This window comes from Rhagoletis pomonella, unplaced genomic scaffold, assembly GCF_013731165.1.
Source record: "Rhagoletis pomonella isolate Grant_MI unplaced genomic scaffold, Rhpom_1.0 Rhpom_scaffold_00004, whole genome shotgun sequence".
NCBI classification, from domain to species: Eukaryota; Metazoa; Arthropoda; class Insecta; order Diptera; family Tephritidae; genus Rhagoletis; species Rhagoletis pomonella.
The window spans coordinates 27,669,247-27,690,773 of NW_023458558.1; the positions used below are offsets into that span (position 1 = coordinate 27,669,247).

General features: G+C 34.5%; 1 protein-coding gene across 3 annotated transcripts in view; it reads right to left on the reverse strand.

Moving 5' to 3' along the window:
• Nucleotides 1-21,527, reverse strand: part of LOC118737368 (gelsolin-like) — an 88,095-nt gene that overhangs the window by 7,938 nt on the left and 58,630 nt on the right. For all 3 annotated transcript variants that reach the window (XM_036467820.1, XM_036467818.1, XM_036467819.1), the window contains 7 exons: nucleotides 7,356-7,430; nucleotides 5,263-5,458; nucleotides 4,529-4,822; nucleotides 2,223-3,280; nucleotides 1,908-2,144; nucleotides 1,722-1,832; nucleotides 1,508-1,633 (listed from right to left, as the gene is read on the reverse strand). In XM_036467820.1, coding sequence (XP_036323713.1) covers nucleotides 1,508-1,633; nucleotides 1,722-1,832; nucleotides 1,908-2,144; nucleotides 2,223-3,280; nucleotides 4,529-4,822; nucleotides 5,263-5,458; nucleotides 7,356-7,430 — 2,097 coding nt within the window. The remainder of the gene's footprint in view (nucleotides 1-1,507; nucleotides 1,634-1,721; nucleotides 1,833-1,907; nucleotides 2,145-2,222; nucleotides 3,281-4,528; nucleotides 4,823-5,262; nucleotides 5,459-7,355; nucleotides 7,431-21,527) is intronic.

Here is a 21,527-nt window from a genome sequence, read left to right on the forward strand (position 1 = left end):
AATGTTGACATAACTCTATACCGCGCACAGCAGTCTAAAATCCAAATCTAGGTGGATAAAACTATTTCCTCAAAGACGCTCTGACACCACTTTGTTTATATATGTTTTTCAAGTGTTTCAATAAAACACGGTATGCAAAGGTCGCTTATTACGAATCTGAAGTTCAAGTTTCAAATATTTCAAATGGCGGATCCAATATGGCGAGCACAAAAATTAAGAAAACAGTCAACTTTGTCAAAAGAGGGATTTTTGGAGTTTTTAGAATCGCTGAATCTCAATTTCGGATTTTGAAATGACAATTGTCTGGGCAGACTTTTAAAAGAAAGTGAGTTTGAGGATGGTAATGTCAGATAAGTAGTTTGGTTTTAGTTAAAGTAGAAAACATTTTATTCTGAATCAAATACTATTTTTATAATCTTTCACAGATGAAAAAGAAAAAAACAAAATGTGGTTTGAATAGTCGAATTGATAATAAATGAGGCCAGGAATCTTTGAAGCGTACGCAGTATTTTCGAAGTTAACCGTTGACAAAACACCTGCGTTTCCAGCTTGTATATATATGTACATACACATGTGTTTATAATATATTATATTATACATGTATATATAGATATGGACATTAGGGTGGGTTAAAAAACCCATTTATTTTTATTTTTATTGTTAATCGCAAAATATGGTACATTGTGCTCTAATCTTATGTGTGATCTTGGACTAGCCAAAGTTTACCAAAATTCAATAGGTTCAAAAAATTTTTCTTAGCTTACTTCGATCACAAATTTAATTCTCTATAAAAGAGGTCCGTATACAAAATCAGGCAGAACTAACAGCTAAGAAAAGTTAAGTTAGATAATTTTAAATTTTTGTACTTACAGGGCGATAATCGCATTTTATTAGTTGTTAGAAATGAGATATTTCTGTCCATGAACGAAATATGTATGGGTAAAAATAATTATAAATCGCTAATTATATACGAAATTTAATTCATCACAAAAAGTCCTTTTTATGAAAAGAAACACAAATGTGCTATGGTTTTTTAATTGTTGCAACATTTGTTGAAAATGCGATGTTTCCGTTAATGAACGAAACATGTATGGGTAAAAATAATTATAAACTAATAATTATATACGAAATTCGATTCATCACAAAAAGGGAACTTAAGAATAAAGCTGCGCAATTGCCTTTTCTTAAAATTTCAGAACTTTTGCTCGAACTTTTGAAAGAAATTTAAGTAAAAGGTCTGAAACTTTAAGAAAAAGCAATTGCTAAGTTTTTGTTCATAAGGCCCAATGTCCTTTTTTATGAAAAGAAAACACTCTCTCTCTCTCTCTCTCACTGCTCTGTTTTACAATATATAGTATATATGTAATTTCAGCTTTTAAAATTTTTAAATTTTAATACTTCAAAAAATTGTAAAGCAGACAAAAACAAAATAATAACAACAACAACAAAAAGCATCAAAACAAAAGCAGCAATAAAAAGGCAGAACCAATCATTCGAGCCCACTGACCTTCCAGTAATCCTTGTCCCACGTAGGGAACATGCGAGTAAAGACACGCGGCTCGTTGCCTTGGGTAATGCGAATAACGCTCACAGTGTCGATTGTGCGATCGGTAGGCTCCTGCTTGATATATTTCTAAAATTTAAAGGTTAGACGATGAGTGTTAGTAATGTATGTGAATATAAACAATATATAAAATTTACTCAAAAACGATATAGCTCACCTTAGCCATTTGTAGAATTTTAGCGTTTTCTTCTACAGAGGCACCTGATCCTACCCACAAGTAAATTTCATCGCCGGCATCCAACAGCATAACATCGTCAACATCAAGATCCTTAATAAAAGCAGAAAACGCTTAAGTATTCTTCTTGTTTACCAACAAAAAAACAGAAACATCTCCGAAACTTACCGACTGCTGGAAATCACGAACCTCCTCCACTTGAGTGCGCCAAGCCACTAATCGACAGTGGAATAGACGCGGCTCAAGCAATGGCGCTCCAAAGTTGTTTAAGTTGCGATCGTAACTATGCAGCTCTTCCCAGAATTCAGATGGCTCCGAACCTTCCTCTATGACCACTGTCTTGCCGTGAGGCCAGTAGTGCTCAAAGCGCTCATTGGCAGATGCCTTCTCGAAATCAGAGGCACCCTTTGAAGACAAAAAAAGCGAAAAGCATTAGTCAAGCCGAAGAAGCGCACGCACACACACACACACACACACACTTACTTGTCCAATCCAAATGTACACCTTGTGATCCAACGTAACCAATGCAAAGACATCACCGGAAGCCAAAGATGACGCTTTGCAAACCACTTCGCTTGCATGCACATCGGAAGCATCTGTGCCGCGCACACGGAAAAGCTGCGCACTCTTCGGCTCATCGTTGAATGGCGTAATCAGTTTACCCTTGAAAATTTTCAGAAAATGACGCGGCTCATGACTTTGGCCGGTGCGCACCAATATGGCATTCTCCTCCATTGCCATCGCCAAACCATCGTTGAATGAGCGCTCCTTCACAGCATCGCTAGCCTTTGCGCCCTCCCACACGTACACAAGCTTGCCAGCCTCACCACTCCTAGCGCTGTACTTGTATGTGATGATGTAGGCATATTGGCCAATTAGCGGTGTAGTGCCTTCGAAATCAACGATACTGCGCACTACAACATCATCCGATTCCGAACTGAACTTGATAATATGTTCGATATCTTGCTCGCCATTGTCAGGCATGAAAGCAATTGCATGACCACCGCTCTTCTTCAAATTCTGCAACACTGAATCGACATCATCAGGCTCTTCGTAATCGGAATCATCGGTGCTATAACCCAATGCAGTGCGCACCAAGTGCTTATGCTGTAAGCCTTGATCACGCCAAGCGGCAAAGTATTGCTTGAACGGCGCCGGTTCACCATCCTCAACAACTCGATGCACCTGCGTCCAAGCTGGGTATGATTTGCTCTCTAAAAAATTCTCCGCCATTTTCATAGCGCTTGTCCTCTCTGTTTGTGTGGAGCCACGACCAACCCACACATAAATGCCTGAGCCAGTGTCGAGTATGAAGCTATCATCAGTGCTGAGCATCTCCTGGCGTAGAGGCTTCTCAGATATCTTCTCAATCTCCAAGGAACCGCTGGCATCGGACACTTTGTACAGTGTAACTGCTTGGATATCGGCGGCCTCGAAGACTCCATCTTCCTCATCGGTGGTCTCATCCGGTACTTCGTCGGCTGAGCCGGAACCAAGTTCCGAAAAAAATTGTTCCTTCGCAAAGTCGGATGAGAAGTTATCTGTGGGACAATTTTTAAAATGGTACAATGTGATATTTTATACAAAATAAGAGAGAGTATGTGGTGTAGGTAATCCTTTATTAAAAATGGAATCTGAAAATATCAGCCATGATATGATCGAAAAAACCCATAATTCTTTATTGAAAGAATTAAAATCAAAAATGACTAAAAATCATCGAAAAAATTAAACTCCAAAAGTGACTATATTCTTTATCGAAAAAATATCCTGAAATGAGGATTAAGAATTATCGAAAAAATAATAATCCGAATTTATCGGTTAAACTTTTTTATTTTTATTATAAACATCGTTGCCGTAACAGTGCCTATATATCTATATGTGTATAGTGCATTTATTTTTCATGTTTTTTGTTAATATGAAATTAATTAATTTATAATTATTATCGTATTTAGGGACTTATTTAACTACCGATATTTTATCTATGCAATTTATCTTTACTTTTAATGTAATGTTAAGCATACATGTGAATTAAACTTTGTTTTAATATACATACATTTGGACAAAACTATCGATAAATGTATCGATATCGTTAATGTAATCAGTGTAACCATTTGGTTATGCCAACAGTAGGCGTTGCACTATTCGAAAATTAAAAAATTAAAAAATAACTGTAAATGGACTGGTTGTATTGAAATTTCATTCTTTTTTTGTCGCATAATAACCGCGTGTATGCAAATAAGTGGTCGATTCTTCATAAAGTGTGTTGGAATCAGTGTGAAAGTTTGTTTAAAAGTGCTAAGAAAATCCGAGAGAAAAACAATTCTGGGCAAACCCGGGTTAAATAGTATCGTTTCACATGTTTTTTATGGGTGTAGATATATTTATCGGTATCATAATTGTTAGGCCCATCGATAGATTTGTCGATATGACTACAGCTTATTTTATTTCCGGTTCTCAAATAACGCAGTCATATTAAAATGCTTTGCTGCCCTTAGATGTGGAATATCGATGAATTTATCTAAAGCGTTATTAATATCGATATTTTTTCTATTTTTCAATGTTTTCTAGAAGATCTTAAGAGCATATTTGCCAATATTACCGGCGTTTCACATCTTTTTAGTGGAAAATATTTTGATCGATATCAAAATTACCGCTATTACTATGGAATCTGAAATGCTTTCCGATGGCACTTAAACCGCCATCTCATTGTCTCATTAATATTCCTCATCTTATCGATTAATTACGAATACTTATACCTAGGTACTTGCTTATATATCGCAAATACTCACCAATAATGCTCACTTTCGCACGGCCATGATGGTCCTGATCACGTATTTCATTTGCGGCGTAAATAGCCTTTAGTCGCTCTAAACGCTTAGCATTCTCACCCACATACACCAGAATCTCTTCGCCCGCATCCAAAATGAAACAATCGCCGCGGTTCATCGACGTTATTGACAGAGCAACTTGACGTACCCGCACATTGCGTTTGCCCTTCACTTGGAACAGGCGCTTTTCGCCAGTAGCATTTACATCGACATGCTCGAAGCCGGTAGCGACGCCGCCCTTCTCGTAACGCACACCTGCATGGATGCAAATTAATTAGACATGTCAATGAACCTTACATACCTTGGCAAGCCAGCTTGCCAGCTCACTTTCCCACTCGCAAATATGTACATATGTACATACTACACCAAACCAAAGAACTGACGGTATGTACAAGATGTACGAGTCAAGCATTGGCTGAAGGAAGGCAACGAAGGTGAATGGAGAAAAGTGCAATTTCATGGAGTTTTTAGTGCAAAGCAATTTATATTTGCATTGCGTCGATGGCAGACCTGCCATTAACATGCGAGGCTACCGGTCACCTGCCAACTGCCAACTGCCAACTACCAATTGCGCGCCGCTCCACCAGCCACCAACCGCAGCTCCACACACAACAAAGATAGCCGAAGAAGTACATTGCGCCTCATTTGGTCGCGTAAAACTTTTTAATGCGTCATTTTCACCAAAGGAAACTTACCATTTTTAAAGTAGCTCAGGAACAATTGTGATTCATGATCTTGAACTTCGCGATGTTGCACTGGTGCACCTTCCAGTTGGTCGTCCAGTTGTACGGTGTAAATAGCCGCAGCGCCAGCTTCGTCGGTGGTCGTTTCAGCGCCTAACCAAAAGTGTATGTCCCACGAAAGTTTTTGGCTATGTGGATCTTCGGTAGTCTAAAGTGTGGCAGGTGTAAAGAAAAATTCACAAATGAGTTGCAGAAAAACAAGTAAGTATGTATGCTACAGTGCGTTTGTGTGTAATCGGCGATGGTAAATGCAAGAAAAATGGCATAAGCAATGAATTGCCTGAGTAGTGGAAGTACTTTGCTGGTGGTTCTAAGGCAAATTTACACAGAATAAGTGAAAAGTTTTTCTATTTTAAAGCGAAAAACTGTGTTTCAGCGCGGTGAAGGGGGTGGCGTACAAACTTCAAATACTTTTATAATATTTCATGAATTTTCTACATGTTGGCGCAATGCATTTGGTCTCCCAGGTGCAAAGTACCAAAAGCGTACAGAATGAGTTTCCAATTGGAGTAAATGCAAGTAGGGAGCAACAGTTCCTACATTACTACTAATGAGCAAAGAAATACTGGCAATTGGAAAAGAAATTGCACACACTTGCATTAGCGATGGGGAAAAATGTGAAAAGATTTTTAAAGTTTACCTATTTAGGAGCATAAATATTTCGAAGAAAAGTTAGTAATAGTGATGGAAGCTAACAGTATTGTGTTGATAATGGTTTTGCAAGAAGAGCATTAAAATCTTGAGATTTATCGAGTGTGGTTTGTAATATAGGTGGGGAAATTCTGTACAGAAAAACAAAAAGCGTAACTGAGCTCTCCGTAGCTATTATATCTGAAATTCTGTAATTTTGTGATACTTTTAAGACTGCGATTACAGTTTTTAGCAGGGAAGGTAATCATTATGAGCAAAATAATTTAAATCAGTATTTGATCAATATTTTTATGATTTTTATTTTTTTCTGCTTAAAAATAATAATTAAATATTATTGAATTTTATTTTTTCGTTCAATGGAAATAGTTATTTTTGATTTTTAGTTTTTGGATCACAAATAGTGATTATTTTATGATTTTTTTCGCTCAGAGTTAATAATTAATATTGAGTTTTATGTTTCCACTTAAAAGTAATGATTATTTATTAAATTTACCATACAGGCGCAACATTTTGAAATTTCCACCTGAAAATTTTGGGACTTATTTCTTTTATTAGGGTGTCGCTACCTCTGAAAAGGATAAAATAAAAATCATGTAATAATAATTTCTTTTGAGCGGAAAAATAAAACTCAAATACTTATTATTATTTCTAATCTTTATTGGTTAAACTCAAAAAATAAAAATCATGAGTTTAGTGAAAATTATTTTACGACGATTATTTACAACTTGTTGTGGTTTTTTTGGTTAAAATTTGATTTTTTTGTTAAAATATGATTATTTTCCGTCCCTGGTTTTTGGTGTTGTGCAGGTCTTCTGAGCCACATTTTCTAACAGATCCCACCTTTCGATCAATGTTCGATGGGATACATTAATGTTTTTGGCAATTTTTATGCGACCCCATCTCTGATTAGGTTGAAAAACTTCAGCAATGACCGAGTCTTCATTTTCAGCAAACATTTTTATCGAAATGGAAACAAAGTTATTTAGGTTTTTTTTTGCATTAAATCTAAAAATAAATTTTTATCACACACTTAGTACGAAAGTATGAAGTAAAAATACAACGCTACAAGTTTTTCATGCAATTCTTTTCCTTATGCATTTTTATTGCGCTGAGCACGATGATGAAGGCCGTGAGGGTAGTGTATTCCCGTCAAAAGTACACGACACTGCCTTTTGTGGGGCTGTGTAAACAATACTGGTTCTTTAAAAAATTCTCTGTTTTAAACGGAGATACCCCAAAAAAAGATACGAGCATTATGTGTAATATCCTTTTGTGCTTTGATGTGCATTTTAAGGGTCACAACAGAATAAAATTTTACACCACTTTCTTACCTGATACTCAATACAAGGGTAGATATCTTTTACTTACATACATATTTACATATATTGGCTTACCTTTAGAATAATGTACGAGTCTCCCTCATAAAATTTTCCATAGTACTTGCTGGGATATGAAACAGGTTCGAAGTTCTAGAAGTATACATAAAGAACGAATGCGATTAGTTAAGTAAAATTTATTAAAACAAAAATATAAAAATAAAACATAAAAATTTACATTTCTTAGCTCTCTAGATTCAGTTTAAATGGATGTCTTCATTTAAAATTTCTTGCTTAACATTTTGGTAGAACATCAGCCCTTTTTAATGTCTGCTAAAATCTTAGTATAAGGGGCCTTTTATAACATGAATTTCTTGCATGTTTAGAATTAATTTATAGTACATAAAACCAAGGAATGAAACCGAAACCCAAACCGAAACCGTAACCGTTTAAAACCGTTTCGTTTTTCGAAACCGAAACCGAAACCGTAACCGTTATCTTGACCTGAAAAGGAACGATACCGAAACCATTTCAATCACAGGTTTCAATCGGTTTCCAGAAATTTACAATAATAATAAATAAAAATTTCTTTGAAATAAATGATTTATTTAACCAAAATCAGCAACATTTTGCTAAAATTCTTGTTAAGTAGTAAATAAGTATGGCAAGGTAACTTTTCGCAAAAATCTGCTGGTGACTTTGTTGTTGTGAATCGATAATCGATTAATTATATTTAAGTAGTTTCTTTCCCGTACGCAATGCGAGATCCCGCGTGTGCCCAAAATAGCCCAGAAATCATGCCTGTACTCAACAAAATGGGTAATAGAGAGCGAAAATTCGAGCGCATTCGATCGTAAGTGTATTCTTCTTCCTGCCCGAAACAGCCCGAAATTTTCTCCAAGTAAAAATGGATAAAGTGTCAGCTGTATTGTGTTTACATGTCAGCATATTGTGTTTACATGTTGCCTGCATTTACTTGGTGCTTTTAAGGAAAAGTGAATGGCCTGTTGATGTATTTTCAATCTATGTACTTAAAATCAAACCAAATTCAATTTCCAAGTATTTGCATTTAATACCATGTTTTGACCGACAACCAAAACATTTTTCCTTCATTTTCTTTTCATTTACAACCTTTAACTTTCATTCTTATTTTGCTTTGGCCCGGCAATTAACAATAAATCCGATATGGCGTATTAAAGATGATAAAATATGACTTCCACTTCGATAAATAATCGAAAAAACCTAGTGAAGACACCGATTGGAATGAGTGGAAAGTGAGTTTTCAAGTAGTTTTCAGCGAAAATTGGTGTTCGTTTAATAGATTTTATATGGACGAAAACACAAGTTTTAGGTCGAAAACCAGTTTTAGCAACGAAAACATGTTTCCGATGTCGGTCAGAACATGGTATAAGTGACAAAAACAAGAACAACGTGAATCAGCTGTTTCTCGACTTGTGGGCACGAAATGTGGGTTTTTGCGTTTCCGTACTTCTGAACTTTGTTCCATTTTTGAAAGAAAATGTTTCTCTTATTCTCTAATTACCAAATCCGGTCAGGATTGTTAGGGAAAGAACCTAGTGTTGATATTATCAGTGAACTGTAATTTTCGATTTTCTTTCCTCAACGTTTAAGACATTGTGATTTAAATAATATCAACAAAATTTCTGTGAAAAACCGAAACCGGAACGAAACCGAAACTTAAAAAGCATCGATTTGAATGATGTTCCCAGTAGGCATTGATATTGTATGATCGATAAGTAAGCAGGCCATACATGCCTACATAAGGGAGTTGTATTTCAAAAACTTATACCTGAACCATCAATTGTATGGGAGACGATTGACGATTTTCTCACTAGACCTTTTGTGGTTTATTAGTAAATAAATACCTCATGACATCATTTTAGTTGTCTAAGGGCCGCTTTCTCAAGTAGCTTTTAAAATTCACATGTTCTCAAAAATGTATTTAAATGTATAAGTTTTAAAAGACACTTGGGAAAACGGCCCTAAATGAAGGAGTTATCACGTAAAATCTTGTAACTGAACAACCAGTTGTATGGGCGATATGCGTGTGATATAGTGATGCGATTTTGCTAGGTTTGACAAAGGATTAATACATTATAAAAAAGCTATTCGCTTCCCAAATTTTAGTCGGATATCTCAAGAACTGAGAGACAAGACTGCGCTCAAACAGACAGACATATAGACGGACTTGGCCTAATCGATGGGTCTGTCTCTTCTTGTATATTTACATGCTTTCCTGGATCTATCTCTTTTTCTTTGATGCTTGCAGACATCGGACCAAAGCTATAATACCATTTAATTTAAAAGAAGAAATTATATAGTTTCTGTACGGTACCAGACAAGTTCCAAATTTTGTCGAAGGCCCGCTTCTGCCAAGATTTTTTTTGAAAGCCTTCACCCAAACCATCGACTAACAATTAACTACAGAGCAGTAAAGAAATCAAATTACTGATGAATATCTAAATTCTCTGTAGAGAGATTTCAAATTCCAATACGATCACAAATGTATGATCACTACCAGGGCTGCCAAGATAAACTCAGGGCTCAACACTTGTTGATTTGTTAATGTCAATTGTTGCAGTAAACTTCTTTTTCGTAACGCCGATTATACTATCGATTATAACGTAAAAAGTGTATCGCTGAAATTTTAATTTTCTGTCTAATGGTAACATTTTCTCTGTATTTTCCAAGTATCCGTAACAATTTTGCATTTATCTCAAATATGGCATTCCATTGATCGCGTAATCAATTTGATCGCCTTATCATCGCTAAAGAATCGCAGACAAACTTGCTTTTAGTGTGGTCACTACGGAGACTAAGCGTAAAGGGAAGAAAGTACAGCTCATCTGGACGTTTTGAAAGGCAAGTCAAAGTAAAGAATATGAGGAAATTAAATTGTAATAATCATTTTTCAAAAGGATTAGAATGTCTTACGAAATTTAAGTCTATCCAAATGTGCAAAATTAAAATGTGTTTTTTTTTTGGTAGATCAGACGAAGCTATTGGTACACAAAGTAAATGTTTTTTTTTTTTTAATTTAGTGCTCACTTTAAAGGCCGCTATTCATATAACTTTTTAAATTACACATTTTCACTCTTAAAAGAAATTTTTAAAACTTATGCAAAACGAACAGACAAACGCTCCTTGCAGGCCCAAATGCTATGAAAACTCAGAACTACTCATTCAACTTAAAGGGATTATTTTTTATAACTCATGGCTTTAAACGATTTCATGTAAGTTCCTTTTAACTCTTCTGTTATTATTTTTTTGTTAAAACATTATGCAAACTAACACATACATACATTAATGTATAGGCAGTACGTATGTAGATAAGTATGTATTTTAGCTTATATCTATGTATATGTGTTTTACCTTTCTACGAAAAAACAGGCATGCATATCATGCACATACATACATATGCATGTACATACACACACATACAAATTGTAAATGCCAGTCGACTTATTAAAGCAATTTAAAAGCATTCGCTCATCCTGGCACTGCTCACGGCAAAAAAACAAAAAAAAAACAAAAAAACAAAAAAAAAACAGCTCAATCAACAGGGCTACATATCAATAACACAAAAAACACAAAATCACACCGTTAAAGACATAAAACTGTTGTGTGCAAATATATTTTGCATAAACAGCTTTTAATGTGTTTACATAAGCGTTTTTCTCCACACACACACACAGTAAATAAAACCTTCAATATAATAAAAATTAAATTGAATTTAAAATTAAATTTGTTGTGACGTGATTTAATGCGAGTAAATGGTGAATGTTGAAAAACTAAAATTGAATTTGATATACATATCTAAATACTACTTTACATACACGTGTGTGTGTGTATGAGCTTCAAACAATTATGAAGTATATAAGATAATAAATTATATGAAGCATTAATTTCTGAACCGGGCGCATGTTTTAGGTATAATAGAGTATTTTAAATACATTTTAGTAATGGCTGAGAGATTATTAATAACTGCATAAATACTAGGTATGTACGACTTGCATAATGTGGACCAATTTCAAGTTTCACTCTACTTATTCCAAACAATTTTATTTCACACATTCTGGATGATGTAAATTAATAATAGAACCGGCTTGTTTGTTTTTTTGTTTTGTTTTGTTTTTTAAAGTTCACTCAATCGCATGATGCGAGCCGCAGTGGTTCTTTAATTAAAACGTTTATTAAAAATAAACAATTTTCATTTGGAGGTGTCGTTAAAAAGTACTATGGAACCCTCAATTTCTTTGACACACCAAAACTTGTGTGGGTGGAAAAGCGCGCCCAAATACGCGAAGCGCCACATTTAAATATTTCCTATTCTTCTACTTATTGATTGCCGATATAGCCTTCTTTTCCAGTTCACACCTTTTTAATAAAAAAAATGTGACCAATTGGTCATTCAGCATTGTCGTAAAGCCAATATACTCGTATAGTAAGTAACCTATGCTTCCTTAGCTTAGTGGACTAAGGCTACCTCCAGCACTAAACTAAATAAATTGCATATTTAGGAGCTATGAAGACCTGCCCGGCTGATGCACTCAGCGCCTTAGTTGTTATACATGCATGCCCTTCCTATTTTAATAGAGAAAAAGAGACGACCACAGCGGCATTAAGAATCCTAAACACCGGAATCCGACCTGAAAATCGCTAATGACCACATATTATAAATGCGCAATGCAGTAGTTTCGTACTCTATGTTGCGGCTTTGGAATTAACAAAAAGCTTTGACTTATGCTGAATATCTAGTATTCTGTGGACTTACCGTATCCGTTATTTCAGGCTAATATTTAGCACAGAATGTTCGAAAACTCCCTGTACTCAAGGATATGTAAGTTTTAACTCAGAAATAGGTAGTAGTGAACAGATTAAATATTTTGCTTTCATTCCGTTTCCTGTTCTTTCCATAATTTGCGGCTGCTCTAGACAGCGCTCACTGCATCACCATTATCTTTTACAACAGCTCATAAGGGTCTTAAACTTAAACCGAACTTACTAGAAAGTATCAGGAATTTTTTGCTATCAGCCAATTTCCAAGCTTTTCTATTATTTTGGCTTCTCTCCACTTGTTTCTTATGATGCATCTCTCCCTTGCCGTGGACAAACACTCAACAAAAATGTTGAGCATTAATTTAAATTTTCTCATTTTTTTTGTAACTCAATGTCTTCTGATTGTAGAATACGATAATAGAAACAGTCTCCATTTGCCTTCCAGCAGAAGCGAAGTCTGTGGTGCCGCTCATCGATTGCAATCGGCGGTCCATGCGTTGGGAAATTTTCTACTACTCGAAAAAGTGCGCTCTTCAAATTATCAACACTTGGAGTTCGACTAGTGTAAGCTTGACCTTCAGAATGGACTATAATTAGTTGATGTCTGAGCTACCAGATGTAGAAATTGAACAGAAGCGGGGAGAGAACACTGTGTACGTACTCTGCAATTCGGCTTCGCTTGCACTCCAATTTTAAACATAGAGTTTTCAAAAGACATGAAGAGAGACCTACATATATGCCCTGCTCCCCGGCAGAAGCGAGTGCTGTGCGAGTTTTCATACTAAAATAAAAATGTTTGGCTAAAAATTTTTATGAAAAATACTATGCAGAAGCTTATTTTGTGAACATTTATATAAACACAAAAGTCATTGTGCCAAATTCCACACAGAAAACCGTTGCATTTAAAAAATGTTATATTTGTATATACCTGAATGCAATTGCTTCTACAAGCGTACATATACATTGCATATTTTTTTAATTTTTACATTTTAATATGGAAAATGGCGTTAAGAGATTAAAATTATATGAAGCGGAAATAAGTGCTTCGCTCATTTATGAACAAATTTGTTTTCACTTTATATATTAACATACATATGTATGTACGTAGGTGAACATAGAACATGTATGTATATAAATTTAATTTTGCTGAAATACAAACGAATTAGCAATATTCCTTGCATTATATTGAATTTTGCGCAGCAGGTAAAATTTTCAGTTTGAATGTAAAAATATGCAAACTGAAAAAACAGGGCACTTATATGAAGTATGCATTTATCATCATGCATATATGTTTGTAAGCCAAACCATATTTCGAACGACCTTGATTAAAGTTTTAAAGTGACTTGAAATCATAGCGCATGCGGCATGCCGATCATTAATGGTATTTAATTTGGTAATTAATAGCTACAGTGCAGCACTTTCTACGGCAAAACCACTTTGGATCAATTTACGCAAGTACACACACGCACACACGAATATGAAACACTCATTCGTTCAACGGATATTATTGCAAACAGCAGTACTAGCGGTTAGTGTTACTTGCAACACTTTTAAATACAAGTACATACATACATACATACATGCTTTTGCTGCAGCGTGAAATGTGCCACTGCAATCAGTACCACGATTTTTCTTAAAATTCTTGCAAAAAAACGCAAGCGAAATGTGAACTTAATGCTGGCTGTTTTAATTAAAGGCAACACTTTGAACAACTGGCTGACCAATCGACGGAACGTAGACGCCAGCTCGTACTGTTCTACGAACGGGCCGTCATCTGTGGTAAGGCGATGTGCGGAGGGAGGGAGGGAAGGACCCTTGCCAGCGACTGCTTTTGCACCACATCCGCAGCTCAGGCGGATAATTCGGTTTTTTCTCTTGCAATTTAATTTTATTCCATTTTTCCGTTACTCGGTTTCCATTTTTTTTGTTGTTTTCATTTGATAAATGTTAAAAGTAATGTGCGCCATTATTGGTATTTTGTATATTTACAACCATATTTGTATGTACATCTGTATGCTTGTATGCATCAACACTAGGGTGACTAAATGAAAGTCCGGTTTACTCGGCATCCGAAAAATCAAGAATAAAAAAGACGCCGACAAATATGTATTTAAATAACCGGGTGGAAACCGGTTTGGAAGAACTGAGTCACACATATATGTATGCATAAAAGGGTGTGTGCTATGCTGAGGCAAAACCCTGCAAACTATTAATTCTAGCGAGCGATATCTTTAAAGACTACATCTATATCATTTCCGAAATTTCTCTCGTAATTGTCATTGAACTCTTTGCAGAACCAATCTTCAATGATAACGGTGTTGCTACCGATATTTTTGCATTAATTTCGTTATCATAATACTCGCGTTGTAACTCGTTTTCGTATACGTGGAAAAAGAAGAAAAGTATATCCAAATGCTCTTAGCTATGTGGACTAGGAAAATATATACACATATCTGTGGCCATAAACAACAATCGCCTAAGTCGAACAACATGAATTTGAGAAAACACGCTTTAAAGATTTGGATTGTAATATTAACCTTATGGGGAAACCAAAATATTTTCATCGATAACTTTTTAAATAACCTAGGTAACAAAATGAAAGTCTCACATACACATGGAATAGTAGTTTGCTGGCAAGGCCAAACCCCCGAGTGTATTTCTGCCTTGAAAAAGCTTCCCATAAGAAAGGTTCGGAGACCGCAAAACACTTCTCAAATACATAAAATATTAAAAGGGGGTATCACGTGAAAATTAGCCTCTAAAGTATGTAAGTAAAGTGATATCCCTATTTGCTCTTTCTGCCTTCAAAAGGACGAGATGGCGGAATAGTTATTATCAGGGAACGGATTTTATGGAAATTGCCTTTTTTTCTGCTAAAGAGATAGAGTATATTCTATTGATAATGTCCAGGATTTAGCTTTTCCTGATTGCATATATACACATTTGGTGTTGCCTTTTCAAAAGGCAAAGTTTCAAACGTTCCATATTTAAATTAGTTGATAATGAATAAAATCGATGGATAAATAAAGAAGTAATAAATTATGCATATTTATATGAAAATGCGCAAAGATTTTTTGTATGAAAAATGAGCAGGAAAGAATGTTACTCATACGCCATGTGCACCTGAAAATATCTCGAATACTTATCCATAGAATTAAAAAATTAACTAGACTTTCGGAATCAGCGAGCAATGATATGTATATAGGAATTGGATAGTGGCGTCATTTGAATATTTTTCGTGTAAGCCAGTGTTATTTTTAAGGTTTTGTCTTTTTTAATGCATTCGTTTGCCTGTTTTGCTATTTCTAGTGCCTCTTCCTACCTATTTTGCTATTTTATTTTGCTTTTTCCAGCCTATTTCGTTATTTTATTTTACCTTTTTTATAGGTCTTTAAGTCCTAAAAATCCGTTCCCTGGTTATAACTAAACATTTGAAAGCAGGAGGCTCCGCAATGACATTTTTTTTACTTTGTATTTTAGTAATTTTTTTGCTTTATTTTATACTTCCTTTTCAATTCTGGGCCACTCAAAGCTGACTTTTCGAATGAATGAAATATCATTGGCCGATTTTGCGCTTATTTTATTTTTTTGACGAGTTATTTGCAAACAAATTTTTATGCAGGCTTTTACACTTTTTGAACTATTTCAGCAACCACTCATTCGAATCTTATGATTTTTTGACGGCAGTTAGAAAACTTGTTGGGCAACAAAATAAAATGGTTAGTTTGTAAAATTTCGATTCTTGTTTTATAAAAAAATTTATTTTTTTAATCAATCGAATTTGTTTACCAACTTCTCATATACCTAGGAAAGCAGTTCAAAAAGCACTATTTGCGCTAAATATTCACCTTTACTTTCATAAAAAAAATACTGTACCTTTAATTGACTTAATGCTTTCTACCAAAAAAAAAAAATGGGCCAAGTTTAAAAAATATAATACGAATGAATTGAAAAGAAAAAAAATAAATTTACAAACTTAAGTTTTACAACGGCGTTGCAAATGGCTCATCCTCTACGAAAACAACAACAACAATACCAAACAGCCGCAACCGCATCAGCAAATTTAAACTGTTGCATGCTGCTTATTGCAGTTTTCATGAAGGCCGTGGCTTTTACATTCTCCTCCGTTGCTGATTTTGTTTTTGTTTTCTTTTTTCGTTTGTACTCGATGGGCTCATTAAGTGTTTGGTTAATTGTTGGCTGTCACTTATTAATTTCACATATAAGGTGAATCTCCGCATCCTTGATGAGTGTGTGCATACATACATACATACATACATAGATAACACATACAAATAAATTATTAGGGGTCTTCATCAAAAGTGATAAACTTGATAAATTGATAAATTTATCATTTTGATAAATTAATTGTCAAACTTTGTATGGAAATCTTTTTAACCAAAGTTTATCACTTTAGCAAACGACTTTGGTGGATAAATGTATATATTTTAGCAAAATTCAACCCTACCTGGCAACCTGGGTAGTCTCTTTTGCTACGAACACATAAAAGCAAATGAACACAATGTACGTGGTAAGAATGAAACGTAACCTGCCATATAAGTTAAATAATAAATAGTTTTATGCAATTATTTACCAAGGTGCGTTCATGAAAAGAGGCGGCCAAACTGATGAATTTAAGCAATTTAACCCTTTATCACTTTAGATGAAGACCCCTATTATGTTTGTGAACTGATTTTCGTAGAAGCCAACAATCACAGTTTTTAACAAACAGTTGAAGGAGTTTCTTAAGGGATATGTTAAAAATTTGCAGTTTTTCGGTTATACATTGCTGCACCTTGCTCCGGCGGACCCGGTGGCCTGAAGTATTGCGTCAAAAACGACTACCAAGCTTAGAGCTGCGCTACAGTTTGTGTGTACGCCCTATGGTAACAGCTTCTTGAATAGACTACGTGACCTTGGTAGCAGTATTTTGCTGAAAAGGGCGTGAGGGGATCGCTGGCGCGGTGCATGTGTATTCAGTTGGCTCCAAAATTAGCAAGGATACGCAAGACGCTGTGATATACTTTGCAGAATTTGAACTTGGTAAGTCTTATAAGCTTCAGGAGTATTGAAACTATTTCCAGGTAGAGCGGCGGAGTTATTAACTATATAAATGGGCATGAGCAGCCAGCCACCAAAAGGGGGAACTGAACCGCTCAGGAACAATTTATCACAAAATAATGTAAGCAAAAATAAATTCTAAGAAAATAATTGTACCAGAGTTATATACATAAAAATGTTTCTTTATGTGTCGAAAAATTATTGTTTTGGCAAAAAATAGTCTTTGGAGAAAAAACGATGTATTGGAAAATATTTTTTGGAAAATGCTACGAGTACATTACAAATTATTTTAGAAAAAGGAAGTTAAAAAAAAATAGATTTTAGTTGAATATAATATAAAAACTTTTTCGATTATTTTTTACACCGATTTTTATATAAGAATTTGTTTGCTTGGGCATCGGTGAATCACATTCTACAATTCAAATTATGAGTTTCTAATTATACATACGTTTATAATTTTAAGAGGGTTAATATCGCATAGCCCTCCATGGTAGAGTGCAGGGCGATGACACTGCTGAGTAAGGACGATACTTTTACTTGGAAGTAGTATCGATGCCTGAAAATTATCGGATCGGAAGTATCAATACCTAATAATATCGATACCTAATAATATCGTTACTTTTGGTTAAGATGGTATCACGTATAAACTAAATATGTTAAATTTCATTTTTTTCTTTCATTTTATCATAAGTTAAAGCTTGTCTGATTTGACCGACCACGGAATAGTGATGTCTAGAAATTTTCATCAAGAATGAGTTCAGCTCATTAGAAAAATTTCCAAAAAAACCCGACTCTATAACTGTCAAATGCACATATCTGTGCAAATGTGCAAATCCTGCTCAATTTATTTTAATTTTTTTCTTTTTTTTGCAATCAACTCTTCGTGGGGCTGTTCGTGGGCATATGTATGTAGGTGCAGAAAAGTCTGTTTTACTAAAGCCAAGTCATGTTTTCACATTTTATTTACTGCCTTTACACTTTTTTAACGTTTGCCATCTTTTTACATTAAAATAATACAATATTTTAGCTGCTATCAATTTCGCACAGAAGTAATCAATTGACCTAATGTGCAATCGAATAAGGCAAAGCAAAAAACTTTAATGAACGTATGTATGTACATACATTTCGATTGGTAGTCTTTTCAATAAGTTGTTACAAGTTATTAGAGTTACTCCTAATTAAAACGATATATTCGTTGACGTCAAAAAATCTATATTTTTGATTGCATACAAACAGTCAAATCAAATCAAATAAACACTAAAAATGAAGTTTTCCTGAAAAAAAATACTCGTAAAGACATCAAAGTCATCACCAGAATGTACGAGTATTGTAAATATAAACATGAGTACTATCAAAATTTTGCTTTCAATGTCACAAGTGTGTCAAGTGATTTCACTTTTATGTTTACCTAGACTTACACATACGCATACTTGAAACACTTCGTATACATACTTCCATACATAGATATATAGGTGTATATCGTCGTTTAAAGTACATTCTGCAAAACCGCGTAACTGACATTTGCTACCAAGCTGGCTCCTTATCCATTTGCCCTGAATTATACTAGCCAGAAATGCGATTGCTTTTTTTTTTAAAGAAAAAGAGAACCATTTTGAAATATGGGTGTTTTTACTCTCTAGAAAATAATTTATGCAACCACACATATGCGATTTTGCATTTTGTTGATACGGAGTTTTGTACTTTAAACTACGACATGTACTTTATACACCTTTCATAAATATAAAATAGTATTATAACTTTGTTGCAATGTTTCTAAGTACCAGAAGAAAAAGAAAAGTATGCCAAAATGATCAGAATGTCTAGCTGTCTGACTGTGTGTGTATATGAACGAAATCTGGTCACTCAGTTTTCGTGATATAGAAACGTCCAACTGAATTTTGGGTAGTTTTATAATTTATTGACCATATTGGGTACTATAATCTGTAGCCTCCATACAACTGATTGTTCAAAAATGGGGTTTTACTTTAAAACTCCTTCATTTGGATTGTTAAATGCGAGAAATTTTGTGAGCTATTTGCTAACTAATTATACAAAGTCCACTGAAAAAATCGTCACTACCTTCTCAAGAAAATTATCTAATTCCCATGAAAGGTATGAAGCCTTACGCACAGCCGAAGACAACACTGGCCATACTTGTTTTAACTATGAAAAGTTACATACTTACATACGTATGTACAAAGGCTTTTCCCGCTTTCATTGGCTGATGCATGAATTTTGGCTTTGTTTTTTTTTTCTTTCTTATTGGAAATACGTATTCGAATTTTTCATATCTCTTTGTTACTAATAAAGTGTTTTTGAGGTCAAGCATCCGATTTTGTGCCTTTGTGCATGTTACAAACCTACATATGTATGTGCGCACCTGTGTATATTAATTGAATAAGTTCAATGGCCAGATATAAGTATAAAGAAAACATATTTAAAAAGCCCACACACCAATTCAGCATTGATTTATTACCACTCATGCAAAATACCACATTTCTTACGATTTTCGTTTTTTATTGACAAGAAAATTATTTTCAAAAGAATGTATCTGCAGATATTTTTAATATTTAAATTAAAATAGGAATGCTTTTAAATATCTCATATGTATATTTTTTACGAGTCTCCAACAAATGAATACAATAAATAAATGCCTTTATTGCACTCCTAGAAAACCCGTATTACAAATTTTGCTGGTAATTTTTTTGAAAATCTCTGCATTTAGCTATCATTTTTTTTAGCAAACATCAGTGGACTCTTATGCAAAAAACATATTAGTCTAAGATCCAACAAAGACACGACCCCTTAACCCATCTGTTGAATGGGTGAAATCTTTTTTATATGAAATTTAACGCGTTAATAAATAATTTGCGAGTGGGTTGGCTGAAAAAAATCTGCCCAGGATATTTTTAATTAAATATTCAAAAATTATTGTTATTTCTTAAATTCTGTACTCATTTGTTTAATGAACAAATTATATACCAATCGAAAGTATTAAGCGTATAAAACGTGAAAACATTGGACGGTTTATATTTTTCCTGGCCTACCTATCGGGTAGGCAGGTATGAACGGGTAGGTAATTTAGTAATTTTCACTCATTTATTTAACACATTCTGTAGGCTTTATGCTTACGATTGGTATACATATGTATATAATTTTATCTTTAAACAAATGAGTGCGAAATTAAAAAAATTATAATAATTTTTGAACATTTAATTAAAAACATCCTGGCCCGGATTTTTTCAGCCCATCCACTCGCGAAATATTTCCTTACACGTTAAATTTCATACAAGGTATATTTCATCCATTAAACAGATGGATGAAGGCCGTGCCTTTGTCGGATCTCCTCCTATATACACATATAAAATAGTTTTAACTGAATTTGATCATCGGATATACGCGTTCTCCAGTTTACACTTTAAAGGTACTATTTGAAGGTGTCGGTTCTGGTTGAGTAAAAAACGTTGTCAACGTCTCTGAGAGAGAGCTGAACCATCGATTTCATTTTTGCCAAGTCGGGCTTATCAGTTCGATGTGTTTTGAGCGAAGACGGCACCAAGTTTCGCAGCCCTTTGAACTAACACTTGTAAAACTGGATTTGCATAACTCTGTGAGTAGTCAAGACCCAAGAGGATTTTGTTTCATCTTATCGCAATTTTTTCGGCGGGTTAAATTTTCCTCCAGTGTTTTTTTTATGTGACCAGGCACAAAACAATGCGTGCAGAAAACAACAAGCAGACTACGTGCCATCCATTGTATTGTTTTCATGTCCCTTTTAATCTCTTTTAAATCTGCTCGATTTATGAATAAACCTAAGTAGATTGTTGAGTGTCAAAGAGCTCAGGTGTTCGTCCCTCCCCACAACGCGGCCAAATATCTCATTCCAAGTTCTTGCAAACTCTTCAACGCAGGATGGACAAATAGAGTTGTCATGTACACCTATCACATTATCGGCATTATCGAATTCTCAGCCACTCAAATCTTATATTTTATCTAGCTAGAATTTAATAGGACATAAAACTGCATACGTAGAATTTTTCTAAAAATTCTTAATAAAAAGTTTGTTGTTGTTGTTAAATTTTGGTGAATTTCTCTAATTTTTCTACAAAATTTGAAATTTCGTGTTACGTTTATGGGTTTTGTTAGACAAAGAGCTGCATTTTTACATAAAATAGTAAACATTAAATAAAGTAAAGAAATTGCAAAACTTATCGAACATTCGTTTTTCTATTATTTTTCATACGACTGTATGTTAAAAAAAAATTCAAATTTTGAGCGTTTCATACAAACACATCATCATAATTTTTCAGCTCCACGTATTGTGCCACAAAACTGCATTGCTTATAATAACAGACACTACTACAAAATGGTGAAACGCCAGAACCAAAG